Source organism: Phascolarctos cinereus, unplaced genomic scaffold, assembly GCF_003287225.1.
Source record: "Phascolarctos cinereus isolate Bilbo 61053 unplaced genomic scaffold, phaCin_HiC Scaffold_1;HRSCAF=81, whole genome shotgun sequence".
NCBI classification, from domain to species: domain Eukaryota; kingdom Metazoa; phylum Chordata; class Mammalia; order Diprotodontia; family Phascolarctidae; genus Phascolarctos; species Phascolarctos cinereus.
In genome coordinates, this window is record NW_027555514.1 from 192,393,886 (window position 1) to 192,418,023 (window position 24,138).

At 38.5% G+C, this 24,138-nt stretch overlaps 1 protein-coding gene across 6 annotated transcripts in view; it reads left to right on the forward strand.

The window, feature by feature from the left end:
• CRACR2A (calcium release activated channel regulator 2A) overlaps nucleotides 1–24,138 on the forward strand; it is a 228,984-nt gene that overhangs the window by 84,662 nt on the left and 120,184 nt on the right. For 5 of the 6 annotated variants that reach the window (XM_078155925.1, XM_078155927.1, XM_021001581.2 and 2 more), the window contains 2 exons: nucleotides 21,229–21,340; nucleotides 21,804–21,836. In XM_078155925.1, the coding sequence (XP_078012051.1) occupies nucleotides 21,229–21,340; nucleotides 21,804–21,836 (145 nt within the window). The remainder of the gene's footprint in view (nucleotides 1–21,228; nucleotides 21,341–21,803; nucleotides 21,837–24,138) is intronic. The other variant, XM_078155932.1, reaches the window with a different exon arrangement.

A 24,138-nucleotide genomic window follows, 5' to 3' on the forward strand; every position in this document is an offset into this window, starting at 1 on the left:
CAGTCACTTAACTCCAGTTGCCTCATATTAAAAAAAAATAATAAAAAATAAAGGATGGATAGAAATTCAGAAGGCCTAGAGGGAGATAGAGGAAAATCTAGGTCTAAGGGACAGCATGAGCAAAGGAGCAGAGTTGAGAAAGCACAAGATATGGTTGGGGACAGAATGACCCATTCAGACTGAAAGACAAAGTATGTGGTTGGTAATAATATGAAACAAACTGGTCAGATAGAGTAACATCTGATGGAGAACTTTGGATGCCAAGATAAAATGTTTGAATCTTACAACTGGAAGCCAGTGAGCCAATGAGCAGAGGAATGATACAACCTTATCCTTACATAAGGAAGATTATTATGTGTATGAAGGAGAGATTGGAGATGGGGAGGAAGTGTAGGTAGGAAGACATACAGCAAGATATATTAGGAGGATACTACAGAAATAGATGGTGAAGGTGAGTCTGTATTAGGATGGCAGCCATGAGAATATAATGCTCCATGCAGAGCCTTAGGAAAGTTCAATGAGCAATCAGAAGAGACAGCATGGTCTGGGCCAGCCCTTCTGCAAGTGTGGTCTGGAGGTGTTTGGGGGGGTCCCTGAGACCCTTTCAGGGCATCTCTGAGGTCAAAACTATTTTCATGATAAAACTAATTTGTTTTTATTTCTACTACAGCAAATATTAATAGATATAACTCACATAAAAACTCTTCGAGGAGTCCTCAGTAATTTTTAAGAGTAAAGAGATTGAGGCAGCTGGGTGGCACAGTGGATAGAGCACTGTCCCTTGAAGTCAGTACATCTTGAGTTCAAATCCGCCCTCAGACATATACTAGCTGTGTGACCCTGGGCAAGTCACTTAACCCTGATTGCCTCCCCCCCCCTTCCCCCCCAAAGAAAGAGTAAAGTTATCTTACAACCAAAAAATTTGAGAACTGTTGGTGTGGAAGAAAGAGCCCTCCAGTTTTGGAGTTAGGTGATTCCTATGTCACATCTTGATTCTGCTACTTAGCAACCATAAGTTCTTAGGCAATTTATTTTACCTCCTTGGGCCTCAGATTTGTCATCTGAAAAATGAAGGGAACTAGGCTCTCTTGCAGCTCTAAATCCTACATCAATATCTATTTGGAATTCCAGTCTTGATGCTGCTTCTAAGAAGTGTGAATGTGATCATGTTTCGTCTCCTGGGCTCCTAGTTTCCTCATCTGTAGAGTGACAGCATTCCCCTTTAAGGTCCCTTCTAGCTTTAGATCTCTTATCCTGTGATCCTGAGGATAGTCTTACCACCAAATGGACTGGAAGGCATCTTTAGAGATCATGTTGTTTCTTCCCCTGTTTCAGCAACATGGCTGCACTGCACTATTATCCTACAGAAGAATTGCTGCTTTGCTTTTACTTCATTTTCTGAAGTCATAGCCATTCCATATACCTAGAGTCTGTCTTTTAACCTCTCTCTGCCTGCCCTAGTTTCCTCATCTATAAAATGGGGATAATAATCTCACCTGCCTCCCAGGGTGGTTGTCAGATTCAAATGAGATAATATTTGTAAAGTGCTTTGCAAAAACTTAAATTTATAAATATGTATTTACAGATATATAAATATATGCATATATATAATTATTTATAGATATGTATGAAATAAATAAATGAAAATGTGTGTATGAAAATGCTAGCTATCATTATTATTATTATTAAAGAATTCTTAGCATCTTACCTAAATTTCCTGCACTGCAATGATAATTTCATCAAGAAATTCATAGAGAAAATGGAACCTTTGGTGTAATCCCAGAAAAACAAATTTCCTACTTCCTACTTCATCTCCAACAATATAAAAAAAGCACTTTCTGGAGGGGCACTCTATCTGTACTTGGGAGGCAGGTGTATATAACACACTGCTGACAAATTATTTTTAAAAATTATCTTCATACAAAAGAGACAGAATCTGGACAATGAAATGTTTCAATATTTGTACTACCCTTAAATATGATGTTCGCTAAGAAGTGAGGCTTGGGGGTTCCAAGTTGGTTCTGGCACTTTTCATGAAAGCCAGCATCTTACCTGTCTTCCTTAGGGGATCATCCTTCAAAGGCTTCCATTTCTAGCTTTGTCTGTCCACCAGCCAATCCTTTCACCAAAAGAGAGAAGAATAAGGCTGGGAGTTTATCACCCATTTCCCATGAAGATCCTCAGATCAGCTATGTATAACAAGTAATGATTGGTAATCTATTTCTATTTTGTAAAGACGTCTCTAGCATAAGACAGGGCAGCTTGACGGCATGGTCAGTAGAGCCCTGGAAAGACCTGTATTCAAATCTGGCTTCAGACTAGCTGTGTGACCTTGGGCAAGTCACTTAAACCTGTTTGCCTCAATTTCCTCATCTTTTAAATGAGCTGGACAAGGAAATGGTAAACCACTCCAGTATCTTTGCCAAGAAAACCCCAGATGGGGTCATGAAGAGTCGGACATGACTGAAACGATGGGGCAAAGTGTTAGACTGTGTACCAGAAGCTATTAACAGAAGCACTTTTGTAAATCTTTGACACACCTCAATTCCTCCTTCTTAACTCCATAAGTAACTATCACAGATTTGTGGGGGTGTTTTTAAATAGTATAATCAACTCTTTAATCAGCCACACTGATGGAGAAGAGATGAGGCATAGAGAATGCTAGCTAGGTGGCTCCAAATTGGAAACTAACGGGGTATCCTATTGAGGAATGGCTAAATAAATTGTGGTATATGAATATAATGGAACATTTACATGTCATAAAAAATGATGGAATGAATAATTTCAGAAATAAGTGGGAAGATCTTTATGAACTGAAGCAGAGTGAAGTAAGCAGAACCAGAAGGACTATTCACATTGATAGAAACATTATATATGGGAAAAAAAATCAGAAACATTTTAGAGCTCTGATCAATGCAATAATAAGCCAAAATGTAGAAATAGATGTACATTTTCAAACATGGCTTGTGTGAGAATTTATTTTTTCCAGACTATGGAGATACGTATTAAAGGATTTGTTTATTTGTTCTTGTTTTGCTTAATAGTTTGAGGTAGTGAGTGGGACAGATTAATTTTAAAAGCACTTATTACTTGAAAATTTTTTTTAAAAATTGGAAAGAGATACTAATCAAGATAAGCTTAAGACAAAAGGCATTTTGTATTTGATTGTGGAATTTAGTCAGACATAATCAAAGAGAAGTAAATTCAAACTTTTTTTCACTCTCTTTACTTTGTTTCCCACCTCCAACTAGGTACTAATCTCAGGTGGGAGGCAAAAGTGACTGTGGTGGGGAATCCACAAAGCTGATAACCCACATAAGGGGGGGAGAGCTATGTTTTTATTTCTAACAGCCTAACTCACAGGATTGTTCTGGGTAAAAATTCTTCAAAAACCTTGTTGTTCAGTCATGTCCAACTCTCCATGACCTTATTTGGGGTTTTCTTGACAAAGATACTGGAGTGGCCATTTTCTTCTCCAGCTTATTTTACAGATGAGGAAACTGAGGCAAACTTTAAGTGCTTTGCCCCAGGTAACACAATTAGTAAGTGTGTGAAGCTAGATTTGAATTCAGGTCTTACCAATTTGGGCCAGGCTCTGTATCCACTGCACCACCTAACTGCCCTACCTTAAAACATTATATAAATATGAACAGTATGACATAGTGGCTTGAGAGCTGGTGTTGAAATCAGAAAGACTTGGGTTCAAATCCTGCCTGTGACCTATACTAGCTCCATAGGGCCCTGGCAAGTTTCTTAACCCTTTAGGGCTCTAGAATACTCTAAGTCTATAAATCACAGATTGTGCTGACCTGCAGTCATGGAGGGAGTTATCTTACCTTCTGTGTATCACTGAAATCACATGTCTATGCCCTATCTCCCTATTATTAACGTCTCAGGTCTTTATGTATCTATTAGCTCCATACAGACTGTAATTATGACTGTGAAAAATATGCTAATGTGAAGAAACATCAGTCACTTCTCAAGAAAATATTTAGTCAACTTTCATATTTCTATGGAAGGTTTTTTTGTGTTGTAATTTGTGGTAAAAATAACTACAATTTCTTGTGGGCATGATCCTGCCTCTACCTAATTACCTTGTGGATACCAGCAGTGGCCTCTTACTTTGTCTTCACTGCATTATTGATATTATTGATATTCCATCCCTTTACCCTCACACCTAGCTTAGCCTGCAGCTTGACAGGAAAGAGAGAGGCAGGAGGCTTTCAGTTTATTGGGAAAAAACAAAAGCAGCTATAAAGAAGAGCAGGAAAGGGAGAAATTCAGTGGGAGATGGTGGTATCTTAGGGATGCTTGGGGAGACAGATGAAGAAAGAATCAGTTAAAACGATCATCTAGCTCTGACACTTCCTAGCCTTACGACCAAAAGGAAGTGTCTTTTAACCTTTCTGAGACTCTGTTTCCTTAACTGTAAAATAGAGATTATAAAGCTTGTGCTATTTGGTAAATAGTTGTCATGGGTTGTGAGAATATTGGACTAGAAGGCTGAGTACTCTACATAACTGGGAGGTTTTTGTTTTTATTTTGTGGGAGAATTAGGGCATTATGAGGTTTTTCTGATCCTTGGAGAGGAGTTCTTCTGATATCTTTTTGTAGGGAGATAAAACGCACAAGCAATGTTCCCTCTAATTCATTTAAGGTGTGAGTATGGAGTCAGACCTTCATGATCAAAAAACCATACTACCAAGCAAAAAATTAAAAACAGCATATATGGACAGAGCTTAGTTATTGGCCAAGTGGGGGTCAGCCATGCTAGTATGCCAGCATCTCTTAAAACTGTGGTCTTAAATCTGCATTGGTCTGTCTTCTTGGCCTGGCAGGACCTATACACATTGGATTGTGGAGAGAGATCTTCCTTTGCCAGAGTTTGTTTGGAGCTTACTCTTGGGGACCTGGGGAATCAGAAGCAGGGGGCTCTGGTCTCCACAGTACAAGTCACATCCCAGCAGACCACGAAGTAACAATAAGTGGGAACTGAGTATGAACCCAAGGATAGAGCTGAAGGCTTCCATGGAATCTTTACCACAATCAAACTGGACTCTTCTCTGTCCCTCAAAACATATTTTATGTTTTCTTGCCTCTGTACCTTTATTCATGCCATTCCTTGTGCTTAGAATGTCCTCCATTCCTTTGAAGCCCAACTCAAATATCAAATAAGCTTTCTCTGATGCTTCTGGGTTGGTAATGACCTCTCCTTTAAAACCTCATACATCACTTTCTTTTGTAACTCCATAAGGTACTTACACTGTACTATATAATAGCATGCGTTATAATTATTTGTGTGTGTATTTTGTATTCCTACTATGTGGTAGGTTTTATGAACATAGGCATCTACACTTTCTATTACTACTAGAGTCTAGGAAAGTGTTTTATACACAGTAGGTGCTTAATAAATGTTTGTTGAATTGAAATGTTAGTCAGCTGTGAGGTGACTTTGGGATTAAATGTGTGTGATAATCAGAAATCTTGTACAGCTATAGTCTTGATTGTGAGAGATTACACATTAATGTTACTTACTGGGAATGACTTGCAAATAGAATGACTCTGGTACATATAATAGTTAACATTTATAGCATGTACTATGGGCCAGTCACTGTGCTAAGCTCTTTACAATTATCATCTCATTTGATCCTCACAACAACTCTGGGAAGTGAGTGCTATTATTATTCCCATATTACAGATGAGAAAATTAAGGCGGAAAGAAGTTATGTGACTTGCCCAGGGTAATACAGATAGAAAGTAACTGAGGCTGGATTTGAACTTAGGTCTTCCTGACTTGAGGCCTAATGCTCTATCCATTGTGCAATCTAGCTGCCAATGTATATCCCATCCTTCTTAGCTAATAAGGACTCCGTTCAGAGAGTCTTCAGAGAAGATATCCCAGATGTCCTTTTTTCCCCCCAGGCATAAGGATATTAAAAAATTTCCCAGGAAGATGAGAGTCTTTCTTCTTTTAAAAGACCTATGAAGGCTTCCAGTTAAGATGGCAATTTGGAAAGTCACAGAGGAGCCAGGCTCTTCTACAGGCACTCCAGAAAAAAGGTTTTAAAATAGCATCAAATAGAATAATGATCAATAAATCCAAAGAGAAGTTGTAGTAAGTGCCTTACTCCAGTCCAAAACTAGACAAACAGAAAGCCAGAAGACTGTGGGACTGCTCCGCCAGGGAAACTAGGAAAAGCTCAGATAAACAAGCTAGGAGTCTGCCAGTACTTGGACTACAGAAGATGCAGAGGCATCTGAAACCTACAATATCCTGTACTAGGAAGAAGGAGGACAGGAAACCTGGTGTGAGCTGATGAAGAAGTCCTTGGACACTCTGAGCACTCTGACCATAACATGGGATGGGAGCAAGCAAAACTCTCATATCCATGTCCCAAGAAATCCAAGAGTTTGAAGCACTCTGACCTGATGTACTTCAGAGGGCCCTGCAGCCTGCAGCACTCTGCAATGGGGAAGAGAGAGACCTTAGTGCTTGGAGAAGGAAGCTGTAGGAGAGTCAGAAACCAGCAGTGTTCTGATCACTCTAAGTCGCTGGGGCCAGAGATTGTAGTATTCTGATGGGGACAGTCCAGGGGGACTGGAAGTCTGCAACAAATTAACTTGAGACTCCAGAGGATTCTGAAGACCACAGCACAATCCAAATGATCCAGGAGAACCTAAAACCTGCTGGTACTTTGAATAGAGATATACCAGGGCAAGTAGAAGTCAGTGGTAGGAGCCCAGGTAACCGAGGTAAGGGCCAAACAGTGCCTGACTGTCTCATCCAGAAGGAAAGGAATGGAATCTATTCTTGGCACAAAATCCCAAATCTGGAACTTGAGGCAGGAGATATAAATAAATAGAAGACACTGAACATGGAAATATGGAAATATGGATTAACAAACACCCAAGAAGTATGCCTAGAAGAAGAAAATAACTGCACAACAGCAATAAGCAAAGCCTTAGAGGAAAAAAAAACAGCTTTATCACAAGGACTACAAAAATAACTGGGAAGAATTAAAGCAAGAAATTAGAAATTAAATTATAAGTGAAGTAAGGACCCTGGAGGAAAGAAAACCTGTAAGGAGAATAAGTAGCTTAGAATAGGAGGTAAAAAGGTAGAAAATCTTAACCAAGTAGCAGCTCCATGAATATGAGAATGGAGCAAACAGAACTCAGTGACCCCATGAGGTAATAAGAAACATTAGGATAAAATAAAAGACTGAAAGATAGAAAATATAAGATATATGGTATAAAAAACATTGAAAGCAGATGAAAAAGAGATAACTTAAGACTTATCCGACTCCCTTAGGTACCATATTTTTAAAAGTCAGATAAAACCACCTAGATCTATTAAAGCCAGGTATAATGGTATATTCCTCTAATCACTGCTGCTGGGGAGGCTGAGCCTGGTAGATTGCTTGGGCTCAGTAATTCTATGATACAGTGGGCTAAAGTCAATCAAGCGTCTGTGCCAAGTATGGTAACATTATGTTGATTCCCTTTGGAATTGGTGGGGTAGGGGTAGGGTGGGAGAGGGAGCACCAAGTTGCCTAAGGAAGAGCAAGTTGCCTAAGGTAAGAAACTGAGCAGGTCAAAGTTGACGCTGATCAGTAGTGGGATCTGGTCTATGAGTGATTGCTAAGGAGACCCAGTTGGGAGAGACAGAGACAGACAGAAAGACAGAGACAGAGAGATAGACAGAGAGACAGAGACATACAGAGATAGAGACTGAGAGGGAGAGAGAGACAGAATAAAAAATAGAAAAAATACACTGGTTCTCTCATGAAAGATAAACCAAAATGAAATCTCCCAGGAATATCATAACCCAAATCCAGAGATTTCAGGTCAAAGAAAAATATTGCAAATGATCAAAAGACTGAGAAGGGAAAAGATAGCCTTACAAAAAAATGACTAATCCTTCAAGATTAGATATAATTCTTCAGGTTAAAAAAAAAAAGAACCTTTAATGGAATAGATAACTTCCAGGATGATGAAAAGACCAGAGAGTAGAAACTTTGAAATGCAAACATAGAAGTTGAGAGAAACCTAGAAAGGTAAATATACAAGCAATTGGAGGGAGTTAAACAATGATCAATCACTTGTCTCTTCAGAACCCTAATTTCTTTAAGGGAATAATAGAGGGACAATCCGAGAGTCTTAGGGAGGGGTGATTTTTTCCCCCCTGTTTCTGTGACTTTAAGAGTGAAAAAGAGAAGGAAAAGAAAAAGAAATACATCAGGGAGGAAATGAGGACAAAGGAGTGGAAGTTATTATTTTAATTAGAGTCTGAGAGAAGAATATAGATACATGGAAGAAGGAGTTAAAGGAATGGGCATCACTTGAACCTCATTCTTGTCTGAAACACACACACACAAAGTACGGAGAAATATATTAAACTCAAAGTAGGTGGAGACAGGGAAAGCAGAAATAAGTGTTTAAAAGGGAAGAGAGAGTTGAGTAGGTAGTAGTCACAAGGAAAACACATTTTTGTCTCTGGAGGGGTGATTAAATAGAAAGAAACAAAAGGTAAGATCCAGTGATCTGAATTTGGCCAAAAAAGAGGAGCAGTGGTATGGAAGCAAATGGCTTCAATTATAGATCACAAGTGCTGATCACATTATGTCTCTTACACAACATTCACCTTTACAAAACAGGGGAGCTGGGGGGCAAAGAAGGGAGAAATTATAAAAGAATAGGACAGAGAAATACAAATTAACAATTATAACCACAAGCACAAATGGGATGAACTCACCCATAAAACAGAAGAGAATAACAGAATGGATTCAAAATCAGAATTCAACAATATGCTATTTCTATGAAAAAAAATTGAAACAAAGATTCACGCAGAATTAAAATCTGCAGCTGGAACAGAATTTATCATGCTTTAGGCAAACTCAAAAAAGCAAGGCTATCAATCATTATCTCAGATAATGCAACAGTAAAAATAGAAGTGTTTAAAGCAAACTACTTTATGCTTAAAGGCAAAATAGACAATGAATAATATCAGCTATATATGTGTAATGATTCTGGAGGAGAGAGCGAGGCCAATGACTTCATGCAACTCTGCCTCACTTCAATTTATGCACGAATAAAAAAAGATGTGTGCATATAGATATCCACATATATGTGCACCAAATAACGTAGCATTTAAGTACTCAGTAACCTTTCCTCTTTTGAAGTTCACAAAATAAAAATTTTATAAAATTTATGATAGCTGTAATATACCACCCTCTGGGTTATTCTCTCTCCTTTCTCTAGGAGTTCAGCACCCAGTTCACCATCTTCCTCAATTCCACAAGTCTTGCCCTTATGCTAAGGGATTCTACTATCCACATAGATGTCCCCTGGAACTCTCTAATGTCTCAATTCCTCAAATTCCTTAAAGCTCATGACCTACTCTTATATTCTACCTCAGCCATATATAAGAATGGTTATATACCCACTAGCTGTTGCTCTAGCTCACAAATGTTTCACCAGATTTGGACCAATATATAGCATCATAGCACAATAAGTTCCAAATGGACTTAGATATAAAAGGTAACATTATAAAAAATTAAATTATCAAAGAAAGATTTTTCGTAACAATGGGTATGGGAAGAGCTCTTGATCAAACAAGGCATAAAGTGGATCACAAAATTTAACAACTTTGATTAAAGTTAAAAAGCTTTTGTACAGAGAAAATCAATGCAGTTATCTGGTGAAAAAATATTTGTAACAAATGCCTCTGACAGTGGTCTGATATCTAAAATATATAGGAAATTGATTTAAATATATAAAAATAAGAACCATTCCCCAACAAATAAATGACCAAGGTATACAAATAGGCAGTTCTTATGGGAAGAAATCTAAGCTGCTAATAGCAATACAAAAACATACTACAAACCATCAGTAGTTAGAGATATACAAATTAAAACAACTCTGAAATTCTGTCTCACAACCATCAGAGTGACAAAGTTGACAAAAAAAGGAAAATGACATTTTGGAGAAGCCATGGGTGTAGATTTGCACGCTAATGCACGATTGATGGAGTTATGGAGCCAGCTATTCTGGAAGACAATTTGGAATGATACCAGAAGAGCCTCTGACCAAAAAATACCACTAATGACTAGGCATACACCCCAAAGAGATCAAAGAAGGATGAAAGGATACATATACACAAAAATATTTGTAACAGTACTTTGTGTTGTAGTGAAAAACTGTAAACTAATGGGGTTCCCATCAATTAGAGAATGACTGAACCAATGAAAGTATAGAAACGTAATAAAATAATTTTTTTTCAAAAAAATAACAAAAGAGATCATAGTCAGAGAGATTTGTGAAGACTTGTATGAAATAGTACAGAATGAAGTGAACAGAACTAGAACAATTTATACAAAAACTACAACACTATAAAGAAAAACAACTTTGAAAGACTTAAAAACTGTGATCTATACAATAATCAACCACAACACCAGATGACCAATGATGATGCATACTACCCATTACCTACAGAGCAGTGATGAATTAGAGTGCAGAATTAGACCTTCGTTGTCAGAAATAGCCAATGTGCATGTGTGTGTGCATGCCCATGCCCATGCACTTCACTTTGCTATTTTTTTTTTACAAGGGAGGTTTTTTTTTTTTAATTAGGGAAGGGATTTAAGGGAAAGAGAGGAGGGCTAACTATAGTGATGCTCAAGAAAGAAGAGAAGAAAGAAGAGTGTCATTTAAGCATTAAAAAAATGTTTATGGAAATATTGATATTTGTTAGTCAAGTTCAGAATAACAGATAAAAAAGAAATACAAAGCAGAAGGACTTTATAGCTTCTTTTAGCTACTAATTCTAGAGTGAAGTCTCCTAATCTAAGTGCTTTTGCTTAGGACTAGGATACTTGAGATTAGGATACATGGGGTTCGAGTTCCTATTTTGCCACTGCCTTCCTACTGACTTGTCGTTGTTGTTGTTCATTTTTCATTCTCAAAAAGTACCACTAACACCATGAGGATGATGTCTTGACTTGTGCATGAACTAGACTTAAGTGAGGCAAATCTAGGCAAAGCTGTGCAAAGTCATCAGCCTCACTCTCTCTTCTAGTGTCATCAAAATCCAGTGGCCAGACAGGTAAAGGTGACTTGAGATGGCCCAGGTTGCAGTGGGTGACCTCAGTCTTGCTAAATTTAGGTCTTTTCGTGAGTCTTAGTTTGTCTGAGGTCACACCCATTCAATGATGTAGGGCTAGGTAAGAGTAAAGACAAAGGATGGTCCAATTTACTATTACAAAGATATTAATCTAGGAGGAGAAAACCTTCCTAATTTCTGGCTGGAACAGAAAACAATTACTATTTACACTCATTCTGAGCCATGAAAACCTAAACAGTAAGCCACAGAGGCTTGAGTTGGGGCTATTATTGGCCATTCAATGACAGCCAGAGTGATTTGGTTTTAAAGGCATAGTCAAGTAGCTCCATGAGGGCTTCTTAAAAGCCTGTCTTTTCAGAGCTGTATTTCAAGAAATCAAAAATGAAAACTAAATCTGTGCAGGACACAATGTAAATTGTTCTGGCTTTTTGAAAAAAAATGAATGAAGGAGAAGGAGGAGGAGGAGAAGAGGAGGAGGAGGAGTGAAGGAGTAAGAATGAAGGCTGAACAACAAGGGCTGAGAGACAGACAGACAGACAGACTTCCAGAGCAGATGTTGTGAGTTAAACTTTATTCTACATATTTCTTACATGTGAGCCTCATTACTATTATGGTCTAAAGTTTAAGCTTGCTAATGTCAGTATCAAACATGAACATTTCCATAAACAGTGAACATAAAGAGGATGGTATATAAAAACCTTAAATATTTTTATGTGTGGCTTTTATGTTTTTAAAATATACAATGAATTGAACACATTTGTTTCATTTCCTTTTCTCATCTGTGCATTTTTTTAATGCTAAGATGACACTCTTCCCCAGCCCCATAGAACTGAAAATTAATGTTTTCCTTGTTCCTCTAATTTGTTTATGATATGACAATTTATATCTAGGTTATGTATCCATCTATTTGATTTAGGAGGATAAATAGAATAGCCAATAAGGCATTAAGTCCACAAATAATAACTGTGATGGGCTAAGGCCAGAGGATACTCTGAGATTTTGCAATTCAGTGATCTGGGCTTTCTCTGAACATGGCACAAACTCATATCAATTGCTTTAACACTGCTCCAAGTTGCTTTTGCTTTTTTAATTTTTTTTTATATTTGGTGGGACAATCATCAGAAAGATAAAGAAATTTTCTTGATGCAGGCCAATGCTTTTAGCATTCAGCAGCTTTCTAAAGTGGATCCATCAGCACCATTACAAAATTATCGTGTAAATTTTTTTCCTTTTTTTTCTTCCCTTCTCCCCATACACACCATGGCAACCATTAGACACAAATAGGTATATCTATGTAAAATTATTCTATACATACTTATATTTGTCAGTTCTTTTTCTGGATGGAGAGAGTGTCTTTCTTCATATGTCCTCTATAGTTAATTTGGGTGTTTATAATAGACAAAAAAACGTACTTGTGCAAAGTTGTTCTTAAAATAATATTGCTGTTACTGTATATAGTGTTCTCTTGGTTCTGCTCATTTCTTTCATCATTATTTCATTCAAGTCTTTCTATGTTTTTCTAAAACCATTGTACTCTCATTTTTTTATAGCTCAGTAGTATTCTATCACAATCATATACCGTGACTTGTTCAGCCATTCCCCAATTGATGGGCATGCCTGCAATTTCCAGTTCTTTATTACCATAAAGAAAGCTGCTATAAACATTTTAGAACATACAGGTTCTTTTCCTTTTTCCCTAATCACCTTTGGAAATAGACCAAGTAGTGGTATTGCTAGGTCAAAGGGTATAGGTAGATTAATAACTCTTTGGGCATAATTCTAGATTGCTTTCCAAAATGGTTGGATCGATTCACAATTCCACAAACAATGCATTAGCGTCCCAATTTTTCTACATCCTGTCCTACATTAGTCCCTTCCACTTCTATCATTTTAGCTGGTCTGGTAGGTGTAAAATGATATCTCAAGGTTGTTTTAATCTGCATTTCTCTAATCAATAATGATTTAAAGCATTTTTATATGACTATAAATTATTTTGATTTCTTCATTGGAAAACTGCCTGTTCATATCCTTTGACTATTTGTCAATTGGGGAATGATTCATATTCTTATAGATTTGACAAAGTTCTTTATATATTTTAGATATGAGACCTTTATCTGATAAACTGTCTATAAAAATTTGGATACGTGACCTAGATATAAAGAGAGATTTTATGAGAAATTTAGAAGAACATGGAACATAATATTTATCATACTTATGTATAGGTGAGCAATTTATGAATAAATAAGAGAGAACAAAGTAAGGTATAAAATGGATAATTTTGATTACATTTAATTAAAAAGTTTTTATACAAATAAAACACATGTAGCCAAGATCAAAAGGAAAGCATGATTGGAGATTTCAAGGGATTCGCAGACATTGTAACTTGCCAAACTCCAAAGAAGAGTTTTATAATGGTGGCAGATTGTTAGATACATGAAAGCCTCCTTCCCATTGCTGATTCATCCAGATATGTTCATAAGGTCAGCTAGGTGGCACAGTGGATAGAGTGCCAGCCCTGGAATCAGGAAGACTCATCTTCCTGAGTTAAATCTGGCCTCAATTTTACAACCACTGTCTCTGATAAGGACCTCATTTCTAAAATATACAGAGAATTGAGTCAAATTTATAAGAATACAAATCATTCCCCAATTGATAAATGGTCAAAGCATATGAACAGGCAGTTTTCAGATGAAGAAATTAAAGTATCTTTAGTCATATGAAAAAATGCTCTAAACCACTATTGATTAGAGATATGCAAATTAAAACAACTCTGAGGTACCACATCACACCTATCAGATTGGCTAACATGACAAAACAGGAAAATGATAAATGCTGGAGAAGATGTGGGAAAATTGGAATATTAATGCATTGTGTGTGGAGTAGTGAACTGATCCAACCATTTTGGAGAGCAATTTGGAACTATGCCCAAAGGCTATATGCATACCCTTTGACGCAGCAATAGCACTTCTAGGGCTGTATCCCAAAGAGATCATAAAAATGGGAAAGACCCACATGTACAAAAATATTTATAGCAGCCTTTTCTTTGATGACAAAGAATTGGAAATTAAGGGGATGCCCATCAGTTGGGAAATGGCTGAACAAGTTGTAGGATGTGAATGTAATGGAATACTGTTGTGCTATAAGAAATGATGAGCAGGCAGACTTCAGAAAAACCTGGAAAGACTTATATGAACTAATCCTGAGTGAAGTGAGCAGAACCAGGAGAATGTTGTAAACAGTAACAGCCACATTGTGTGATGCTAACTTTGATAGACTTGTCTCTTCTTAGCAAGGCAAACGAAGGATCCAAGACAACTCCAAAGGATTCATGATGGAAAATGCTATCCACATCCAGAGAAAGAACTATGGATTTTGAATGCAAATCAAAGCATATTACTTGCCCTTTTATTTCTCTTTTGTTTTGTTTCTTCTTTCTTGTGGTTCTTCCTATTGGTTCTAATTCTCCTTTACAACATGACTAATGTGAAAATATGTTTAATAGGAATGTACATGTAGAGCCTATATCCGATTGTATGCCATCTTGTGAAGGGAGGTAAGGAAGGAGGGGGAGAAAATTTAAAACTCAAAAGTTTATGAAAGTGAATGTTGAAAACTAAAAATAAATTACTTTAAAAAAAATCTATCCTCAAACATGTATTAACTGCATGACCCTGGGCAAGTCCCTTAACCCTATTTACCTTAGTTTCCTTATATGCAAAATGAGCTGGAGAAGGAAATGGCAAACCACTCTAGTATCTTTGCCAAGAAAACTCATAATGGGGTCATGAAGAGTCAGAGTGACTGAAAAACAACTAAACAACAGCAACCAGATGTGTTTGATTCTTAGACACATCTCCATTCCTGAGAGTGAAGCCTAAGTTGTTAGCAGGTGGTAGTGCCTTAAGGAAAGACCCTGGGTCTTATTTAAGTAATTTTTTATCTTTCTTGGAGGGAAGGGGAATAATCAGGGGAGAATGGGGATATAGAAGAGGACATGAATGTCATGACAATTGGGGTATTCCAGGATGAATAAGTTTGAGAGCCATTGACCTAATAATAGATAAATCCTAGAACTGGCAATCTGGTATTTACAAGTCTACAAAGATTTATTGTTTCCCAATTGCAAACTTAAAAAGCATCTAGGCCCTCCTTCCTGCTTACCCCCATTAGTTAAGAAGCCTACATATTGACCCTCCACAGAATATATGGAACACTGAATACGTTGGCGATATTGTGAGGCTAAGTGGGGTAATATATGGTTTTGCATTTCCTTAGAAGGATGATAGATGTGAGATAATAAAAGTGGAGATTAAGGGTCTTTTGCTTTTTGTTAAAAAAAAGAAAAATAGACCCTTTAAACATAATCTCCTTGATGGCAAAGGATGTTGTTCTGTTTTGTTTTTTCCCTTCAGAATTTTTTATTCCCAGCTCCTATTACAGTACCCAGCATGGTTTGTTATCCTGTGTTTTCACTGGGGTGAGGGAAGATGCATGAGAAAAGCCAGGTCTTCGTGACCCAAAGACTGGCCATCTATGCAATCAATATGCATTTTTTAAATGCCTACTTTATGCCAAAACACTCTCTATAGGGATTTGGAGACAAAAATGAAACAGCCCCAACTCTGAACAAGATTATTTACATCCCATTAGGGGAAACAACATGGATATATGTGGATATACAAAGTAAATGCCAGACAGTTTTCTGGGGAGAAGCGCTAACAGCTTGTTATAGGGAGGGAAAGGCTCTCATGGCCTTAGGAGGTGGCATTTAAACTGAACTTTAAAGGGAGCTAGGGATTGTGGGCAGGGATTTCATTCCAGATATGGAGGATAGCCTGAACAAAAAAACACAAAGGTATTATTGTATGTGAGGAAGTGAAAGAAGGCCCCTTTGGCTGGACTGAAGAGTACATGAGGAGGAGCAATGTATAACAAGCCTGGAAAAGGGGGCTGAGATAGACTTGGAAGGATTTTCAAGGCCAAAGGAGTTTATATTTTATTTTAGAAGAAACAGGGAACCACCAGGACTTATTTAGCAGAGAAATCTCTTGTAATAGCACTTTGGCAGCCATGCCCTTGAGTGGAAACAATTATCAATAAAAGCTGAAGAAAGTAGAATTATTTAACCCAAAGAGAATATTAAAGGGACACTCAATAGCAATCTTCAGGTATGTTAAGATTCATCATGTGGGTGATAAGCTATATCTGACATTCATCTCTACTGATGAAAGAAGCAGAAAATGAGCAACAGCAGGAAAGATTTGGGTTAAGATATTTGGAGAGAGTCATGAGAGTCAATATTAGAACATATTCGAGTCAGTGACAGCAAGGGCACAGAAATCTTTCCTGGTGAGCTTTAAACTAATATTGCTGTGATGGTTTAAATGAACATATGTTCCTCAAAGTAGGAGAATGGACTCAGTGACCTCTGGAATGCCCTTCCTTCCAGAGTATTGTGGGTGTACATCATGATGTCGTAGATAATATTTAGAGAAGAACTAAGGCAAAGGAAGGTGTGGGTGGGGACTATCAGAGCTATCCTTGAAAGGACTATGGCCTGAGTTGGGTCATATACTCTGCCTCTAACACAGTGATATTTGGTTTAAAGGGAGCTAATAAATTTCTCCCTCGCAAAATAAAGCCTCTCCCTTTTCTAACTATCCTCTACTAACCCTCCAACATGGTTTTGAAGACAGATGGTTTATGGATTATAGACAAAGTCAGGAATTCTTCTGGATGCTAAACAGATGCATGCCTACAATCTCTGCTTCTCCCTTGTCCTTCTCTCCCTCTTTTAAAGAACATTCATATTTAATTTAATTCTTCCAAATGGCTTTCCCATCAGCCCATCTTCCCATTCTGCTGTGCATCACAGTCTCTCTTAATGTAGCTACCTGCCAAATTAAATTTAATGGTTGATCTGCTAGAAGATGGCCACAGGATATTGCGAAGTGCTCTTGCGTGTTGTTTTTATGGACTTTCACACCTGCTAGCTCTTTTTGCTTTATTATTCAGATGGGTATCACAAAACAGGTATTGCCCCTCTTTTTTTTACCCCACCTAACAGCATCATAAGTCACTTTCAGTATCTGTGGGAAAAGTATAGGCTTCCCCTATGCCTTTGGGTGAGGAATGGGTTTGAGTAAAGAACTTTGTGGGAAGAAATTCCTCTTCCAAATAGAAGAATGTTATGACACCAAGCTTGTTTGAGCCCGTTTGGAGACTAATAGATTCATAGGTATAATTAGTTTCATGTGACTGAGAGCCAGAGGGAACCTTAGAAATCTTCTAGTCCTCATCTTACAGATGAGGAAGCTCTAGCTATTCAATGGCAGGATTAAAACCCAGGGTACCTGACCCAAAACCCAGTTCTCTTTCCACTTCACCAAATTGCCTGGTCAGTGGCTTCTGTTTTGGCTGTACAAATCTACCCAGCTCTGCCTAGGAATAAGAAAATCAGAGGGGCAGCTAGGTGATGCAGTGGATAGACCACCGGCTCTGAAGTCAGGAGGACCTGAGTTCAAATCCAGCCTCAAAACAAATACTTGACACTTACTAGCTGTGTGACCCTGGGCAAGTCACTTAACCCCAATTGCCTGAAAAAAAAAAGAAAAAAGAAAATCAGGCAGCAAACCAAGGGCTCTGCTGCTTTGCCCTCTGTCCCTTTAGCTAGACCCCACATGAGGAGATTCCAACAATTTGGACAGGAGCTAACAGCCATTCTAAAACAGTGAGCCAAATCTTTGTTTATTCCTCCATGGCCAGCCTTCCACAACCATTCAAATGAAAATATTCCAGTGTCCATCCTTCTAGCTTTTTGGTTTTTCCCTTTTGGCCAATCCCTGGAACTTCCTCATCAAAGGGAAGGGAGATGGGGAAGTTGGAGAACAGATAGGTAAGAAGGAAGTCAGACAGAAATTTGTGTCTGAACACTCTTGCCTGCACCCCATTGTTCCACTATTATTGTTCTTGTTCATTTGTTTCAGTCATGTCCGACTCTGTGTGTTCCCATTTGGGGTTTTCTTGGCATAGGTACTGTAGTGGTTTGTCATCTCCTTTTCCAGCTCATTTTATGGATGGGGAACTGAGGCAAACAGGGTTAAGTGACTTACCTAGAGTCACACAGTTAGTAAGTTTCTGAGGCCAGATTTAAACTCAGGAAGGTGAGTCTTCCTGACTTCAAACCCAGCACTCAATCCATTGTGCCGTCGAACTGCCCCCATAAAGAATGCTACATTTAAAATGAGAAGACCTTGTTTTAATCCCAGCTCTTCCACTTACCCATGTAACCTCGGGCAAGTCATTTGGACTAGACCACCTCAAGGTCCTTCCTGGCTCAAAATCTAAATATATGATTCTGTGATCTTTGATTGAATGAATCCATACAAATAGGCTGAGATGAGGACAACTGTCCAGGAGAGAGACGGAACTGAGGGACAAGGACCCTATACCCTGAGTACTCTGGAGAGTCTGGCTGTCTCTCAGGACTCCCTCCAGAACACAGCTTCTGAATCTTTTTTGATGTCCTGTACCCCTTTGCTATTCTGGCGGAGACTAGGGACCTCTTCTTGGCATGTTTGTTTGCCTGCATTCATAATGGAAGGAAATGCTAGGTTTCAGTTCACTGTTAGTGAAAATAAAGATGTAAGTTTGAAAACCCCCTGAAATCTGTCTAGTTTATGGACCAAGGGTGAAGAAATCCTGCTAGAAGCTGGTGGAACTTGGGACTTCCCAGGACTTGGTCCTTCTGGATGAGTAAAGTCATGTTAGTAACTAGTGATACCATCTGGTGGTTAAATTTCTCATTGTAATTCCTCAATTTCAGCTCACACTTTAATTACAGCCATATAGTTTATATGCTAGTTTAACAGAATTGGTCTTAAATTCAGAATACTTGAATTCTGGTCCCCGATCAGCCACCGTGTGGTCTGGGGAAAGTCACTTTCCCTTAATTTTCCTAATTTGATTTGGATGTGGGTTGTACTAGATAATCTCATAAATGCTCCAGCATTTATGCTTCTGTCATTTAACACCTAAGAGAGGAGAGAAGAGAGCAATGTGGGAGAGGGGAGAGAAGGATGGTCACAAAGACAAATTCCTTCCTTTCCCAGCTGTTCCCAGTGATTATGAAGCCAGTGGGATAGAAGGGACTGGAGGAGGAGGAGAGACTTGGAAAAGGAAGCAGAGGGAGAGTAGATGGAGGACTTTTTCTCTGAGAAGAATTAACATAAGTAGACAAAAACTATGTAGAAGACCTGAGCCACTCAAAATTCTCTCTCCTGGCAACTTGGACTCTAGGCTACAATAGCGTGGCCTAGTTCAATATAAATGTAAATTATAAGTTGTACAGAGAGATAAATGCAAATGTTGTGAGGACCTGGAATTATGTGGGTGCCTGGATTCTAATGGAGTTAGTCTGAGGAATTTTCATAGAAGAGGTGTTTCCTGGTGCAAGGGAAGAGAAACATTAAGGGGGGACAGTAAATAGGAGACTCTAAATGGGCGAGCCTTGGGAGAATGTCATACTGGTGAATAAGACCTAGTCAACTTGCATTATGGGATTTAGAGCTTGAATGAGTCCTCAGAGTCATCTCACCCAATATACTTCATCTTATTTTTGAAGATGCTAAGACTTAGAAGGAAGTAGCTTGCCCCAGGTCACTTATATAGGCAGTAAGTAAAGCCAGGGTAGAAATCTAGGTCATCTGACTCCTGAGCCCACATTTCTTCCAGTATGCCATATTGCCATCTCATCATTCACTTTTTATTCCCTTGTTGCTCTGAATTTTTCATATTGGTAACTTCTTACAGCATAGCAAGAGTCTGTTATATTTGTGAAACAAAGTTTAGGTAACCATTCCCCAACTGATGAATTTCTAATTTGAGTCTACTTCAAAGGCTTATCTGTACTTCACCCTTGTCATGCTCTCTACTCATAGTTCCTACCTTTTTTCTCAGTTCATCACCTCTGTTTGAGTTTAGTTTCCCTTGCTGCCCAGTCTTGACTCACTATCAGCCATTTAAACATTGTTCTTTCCCAAACAATTTCCATACTACCAACCCCCAAACCTTCCATCTATTTTCCCAAAATTATTCTGAAACAGCTAAAAACTGCTAGAAGTCAATAAACTGTGATGATTGATTAGTCCACTATAAATTTGTGCTGCTCTCACCTAGACCCCAAGCTCTGCATAACATTCCTTTTATTTGCTTCCTATCACATTTGCCCTCTCAACAATAACAAAACTTTTCTCCTCTGATCGTAACTTGTAACTCTACCACCTCCCCTCCAGTAAATGACCTTGCCTTCTTTTATCTATCCCTAGGAGGCTCTGTGATTTCATGAGTGTGGGTGCCCACCAGTCCAGATGGCATCTCAACTATGTCTTTTCATACTATGTGATTCTTGTCCATGTCTTTTTAAAAATCCCCAATAGAAGATCCATCCAGTATACTGGAGTCCCCCTTTACGGTTCTTTGAATTTGTTGGAGACACCTTTGTAGCAGTTAGGTTCCCCCTATTTTGTCTGTCATTCTTGTTACATGGCTGGCACACTTCCCTTTTCTTATCCTAAAAGACTGATGTTATCTTTCATGCTACTTCTAAAGCAAAAACTATCATTAGAGCATGAGGAGGAGCCAAAAGCCTTCATCAAAAAGGACTTCCAAGAACTGACCTTCAAGTGTGGAATTAAGAAAGAACAATGCATTGAGAATCAGGATTCCAGGAGGGTTGGAGTCCCAACTCTTTCCTTGACTATCTGCTTGACCTTGTACACATTATTTATTGCTCTGGACTCCAGATTCTTCATCATCAAAATGAGGGGTTTAGATTGGGATTTGGCCTTTTCTAGCTTTAATTATCAGTTCACTATAAATGTCAAGCATTTATGATGGTGTCACGTATGGGGCTAAGTCCTAGGGATACAAAAGAAAGGCAAATAGGCTATAGGTCTAACTATCTCTAAGAAGGAAGTAGTTTCTGGCATGTGGTATGAAATCTGCTAAAGTTTAGGCCAATTGGTAGTGGACCCTTAAGACTCTTCCTGGTCAGCCCCAGTAGATGTGTTCTTCCCTGTAACAAACACAGTTTTCATTGCTTTCAGCGGCTTCACAATGAGTTGCCTCTCAGCTTGGAGGATCTGGAGGATGTGTTTGATACCCTGGATGCTGATGGCAATGGCTTCCTGACTCCAGAGGAGTTCAACAATGGATTCAGTGAGTCCTCAATTCACATATCTATCTGTAGATTCTCTCAACTTGTGGGAAGAATGAGAACTTAAGAAAGGTGAAGAATAACTCATGACTCATATTCCTGCCCAGTGATTCAGGGGCTCATGGACCAAGGTTGTGGTTTCTTTAGGTTCTTTCACTTTTCTTGTTCCTCTTGCTCATTCATTGCTACCCATCTTTCAAGGGCCCACTGAGTCACCACCTCCTCAATGAAATCTTCCCTGATTCTTTCAGCTGTTTAGAGCCTGGTCCCCAACCTGAACTTCCGGTACATGGATGGAAGGATTATCAAATTTACAAGTGGCACAAAACTGGGAGGAATAACTGATCTATTATATTACAAAGTAAGGATTCAAAAGGATCTCAGCAGACTAGAAAGATGGAGCAAATTTAATAGCTATACATGTCGTCAGTCAATAAACATTTATTATTACCTATTTTATGCCAGGTACTGTGCTAAGCCCTGAAGATGCAAAGAAAGGTAAAAGATATTTCCTACTTTCCAAGAGCCCACGGTCTAAGGTGACAGACAACATGTAAATAACTATGTACAAGGAAGACATATGCAGTATAAATTGGACATGATTAACAGAAGGAAGGCACTAGAATTAAGGGGCATCAGGAAAGGCTTCCTATAGAAGGTAAGATTTTAGCTGGGACTTGAAAGAAGTAGGAGGTGGAGATAAGGAAAGACATACTTGTACTGTCATCTACTGTACAGTAGAAGATGGAAGAAGTATGGTTAGACAATACTTTGTGTGAACTGGGGGTTTAAGCAGATTTCAAGTTGAATTTGAATTAGTAGTGTGACATGGCCACCAAAAAAACTAATGTAATCTTAGAGTGAATGAATAGAGGCACTGGCTAGGGAGGGAATAATTCTGCTGTAATCTTATCTGCTCAGGCTAAATCTGTAGCATCGCGCCCGGGTCTGGGAGAGCTGCATTCATTCAGGGAGCCATATTTTAGGAAACACATCAGTAGCATGTCTAGAGAATGACAAGGAAAGCAAATGGCTTCAGGTCCATAGGATGAATGTTTGAAGGAAATGAAAATGAAATAGCTGGAAGAGAAAACGTATAGGAGACATAGTATCTGTCTTCAAGTATCTGCTGTTATGTGGAAGGGAGTGTACTTTGGTCCTAGAGAATAAAACTAGGAGCGGTGATGAATGGATGTTGAGGGAGTTACATGTAAGGTAAAATTTCCTAACAATAAGAATTGCCCTGGGAAGAATGGGCTTCTGGAGAAGGAGGCAGTGCCTCCTCACTAGAGGTGTTCAAATAAGCTATTCTATATGGGTTTATAACCATTTGTTTGGGACAGTGTAGAGGGCATGAGTTCAAACTAGATGGTCCCTGGGGTCCTTGACAGCTCTGCGATTCCGTAATTGAAGTGTCCACATTCCACTGCTTCCCTCTATCTGAGACGATGGAGAATAGGTAAGGTGAACAGTTCACCCAGCTGCAGTTTAGCTGAGAGTGGAGAATCATGCTTAGGAAATCATACCATCATGTTTTGTTGTTGTTCAATTGTTTCAGTCATGTCCAACTCTTTGTGACCCCATTTCGGGTTTTCTTGGCAGAGATATTGGAGTGGTTTACCATTTCCTTATGTAGCTCATTTTGTAGTTAAAGAAACTGAAGCTAACAGGGTCAGGTGACTTGCCCAGCGTCATATAGTTTATACATGTCTGAGGCCAGATTTGAATTCAGGAAGATGAGACTTTCTACCTCCAGGCCCAGCACTCTATACGGTGTACCAAGAGCATCAAGCTTGAAGTTGGGAAGACCTGAGTTCACATGTGGCCACAACACTAGCTGTGTGACCCTGGGCAAGTCACTTAACCATATTTGCCTCAGTTTCCTCATCTGTAAAATGAGTTGTAGAGAGAAATGCAAACCACTCCAGTATCTCTTCCAAGAAACTCCTAACTGGGTTACAAAGAATTGGATGTGACTGAACAGCAATCATCATTTTACAACTAACAATAACATATTTAATTAATACTTTATACTTTCAAGTTGATGCGACATTTTCCTCTCAACCTTATGAAGTGAGTACGATGAATTTTTATCATTGCTGTTTTACAGATGAAGAAACTGGGTCTCAGAAGGTTTAAATGATTTGCCCACAGCCTTAGAACTAATAAGGTCAAAGCAAGTATAGGCAAGTATAGGCCTTCTGATTTTAATTCTACTTTTTTGTTGTTGTTATTGTAAAAATACACTGTTAAAGGAGAGTTGTTTTTTAGAACCAAGACCATGACAGAAAGATTGGAGTGAGTTCTAGGGATTTGTATGGTTAAGGGATTCTTAGAGTGAGAGACTTAACATGCACAGAAAATCCACAAAGCAGATCTGATCCACAAAAGTCAGAATGGTACAATGTATACCAAACAGGATGGGCAAATTCCCGTGATTCCAGACCATTGGGCAGAATGTAGGGGCAGCTAGGTGGTGCAGTGGATAGCACACCAGCCCTGAAGTCAGGAGGACCTGAGTTCAAATCTGGCCTCAAACCAAACACTTGACACTTACTAGCTTTGTGACCCTGGGCAAATCACTTAATCCCAATTGCCTAAAAATAAATAAATAATCAAATAAATTAATTAATTAAATAAAATAATAAAAAGCAAACATTGGGCAGAGTGTATAGGAGTGATCACCTCACCATATGTAACTGAATATAGTTATCTAAAGAGTCACAGGATATCAAAAGCTTGAAAGAACCTTAGACATAATCTGTCTATATCCCTCAATTTACAGAGGAAGAAACTGAAG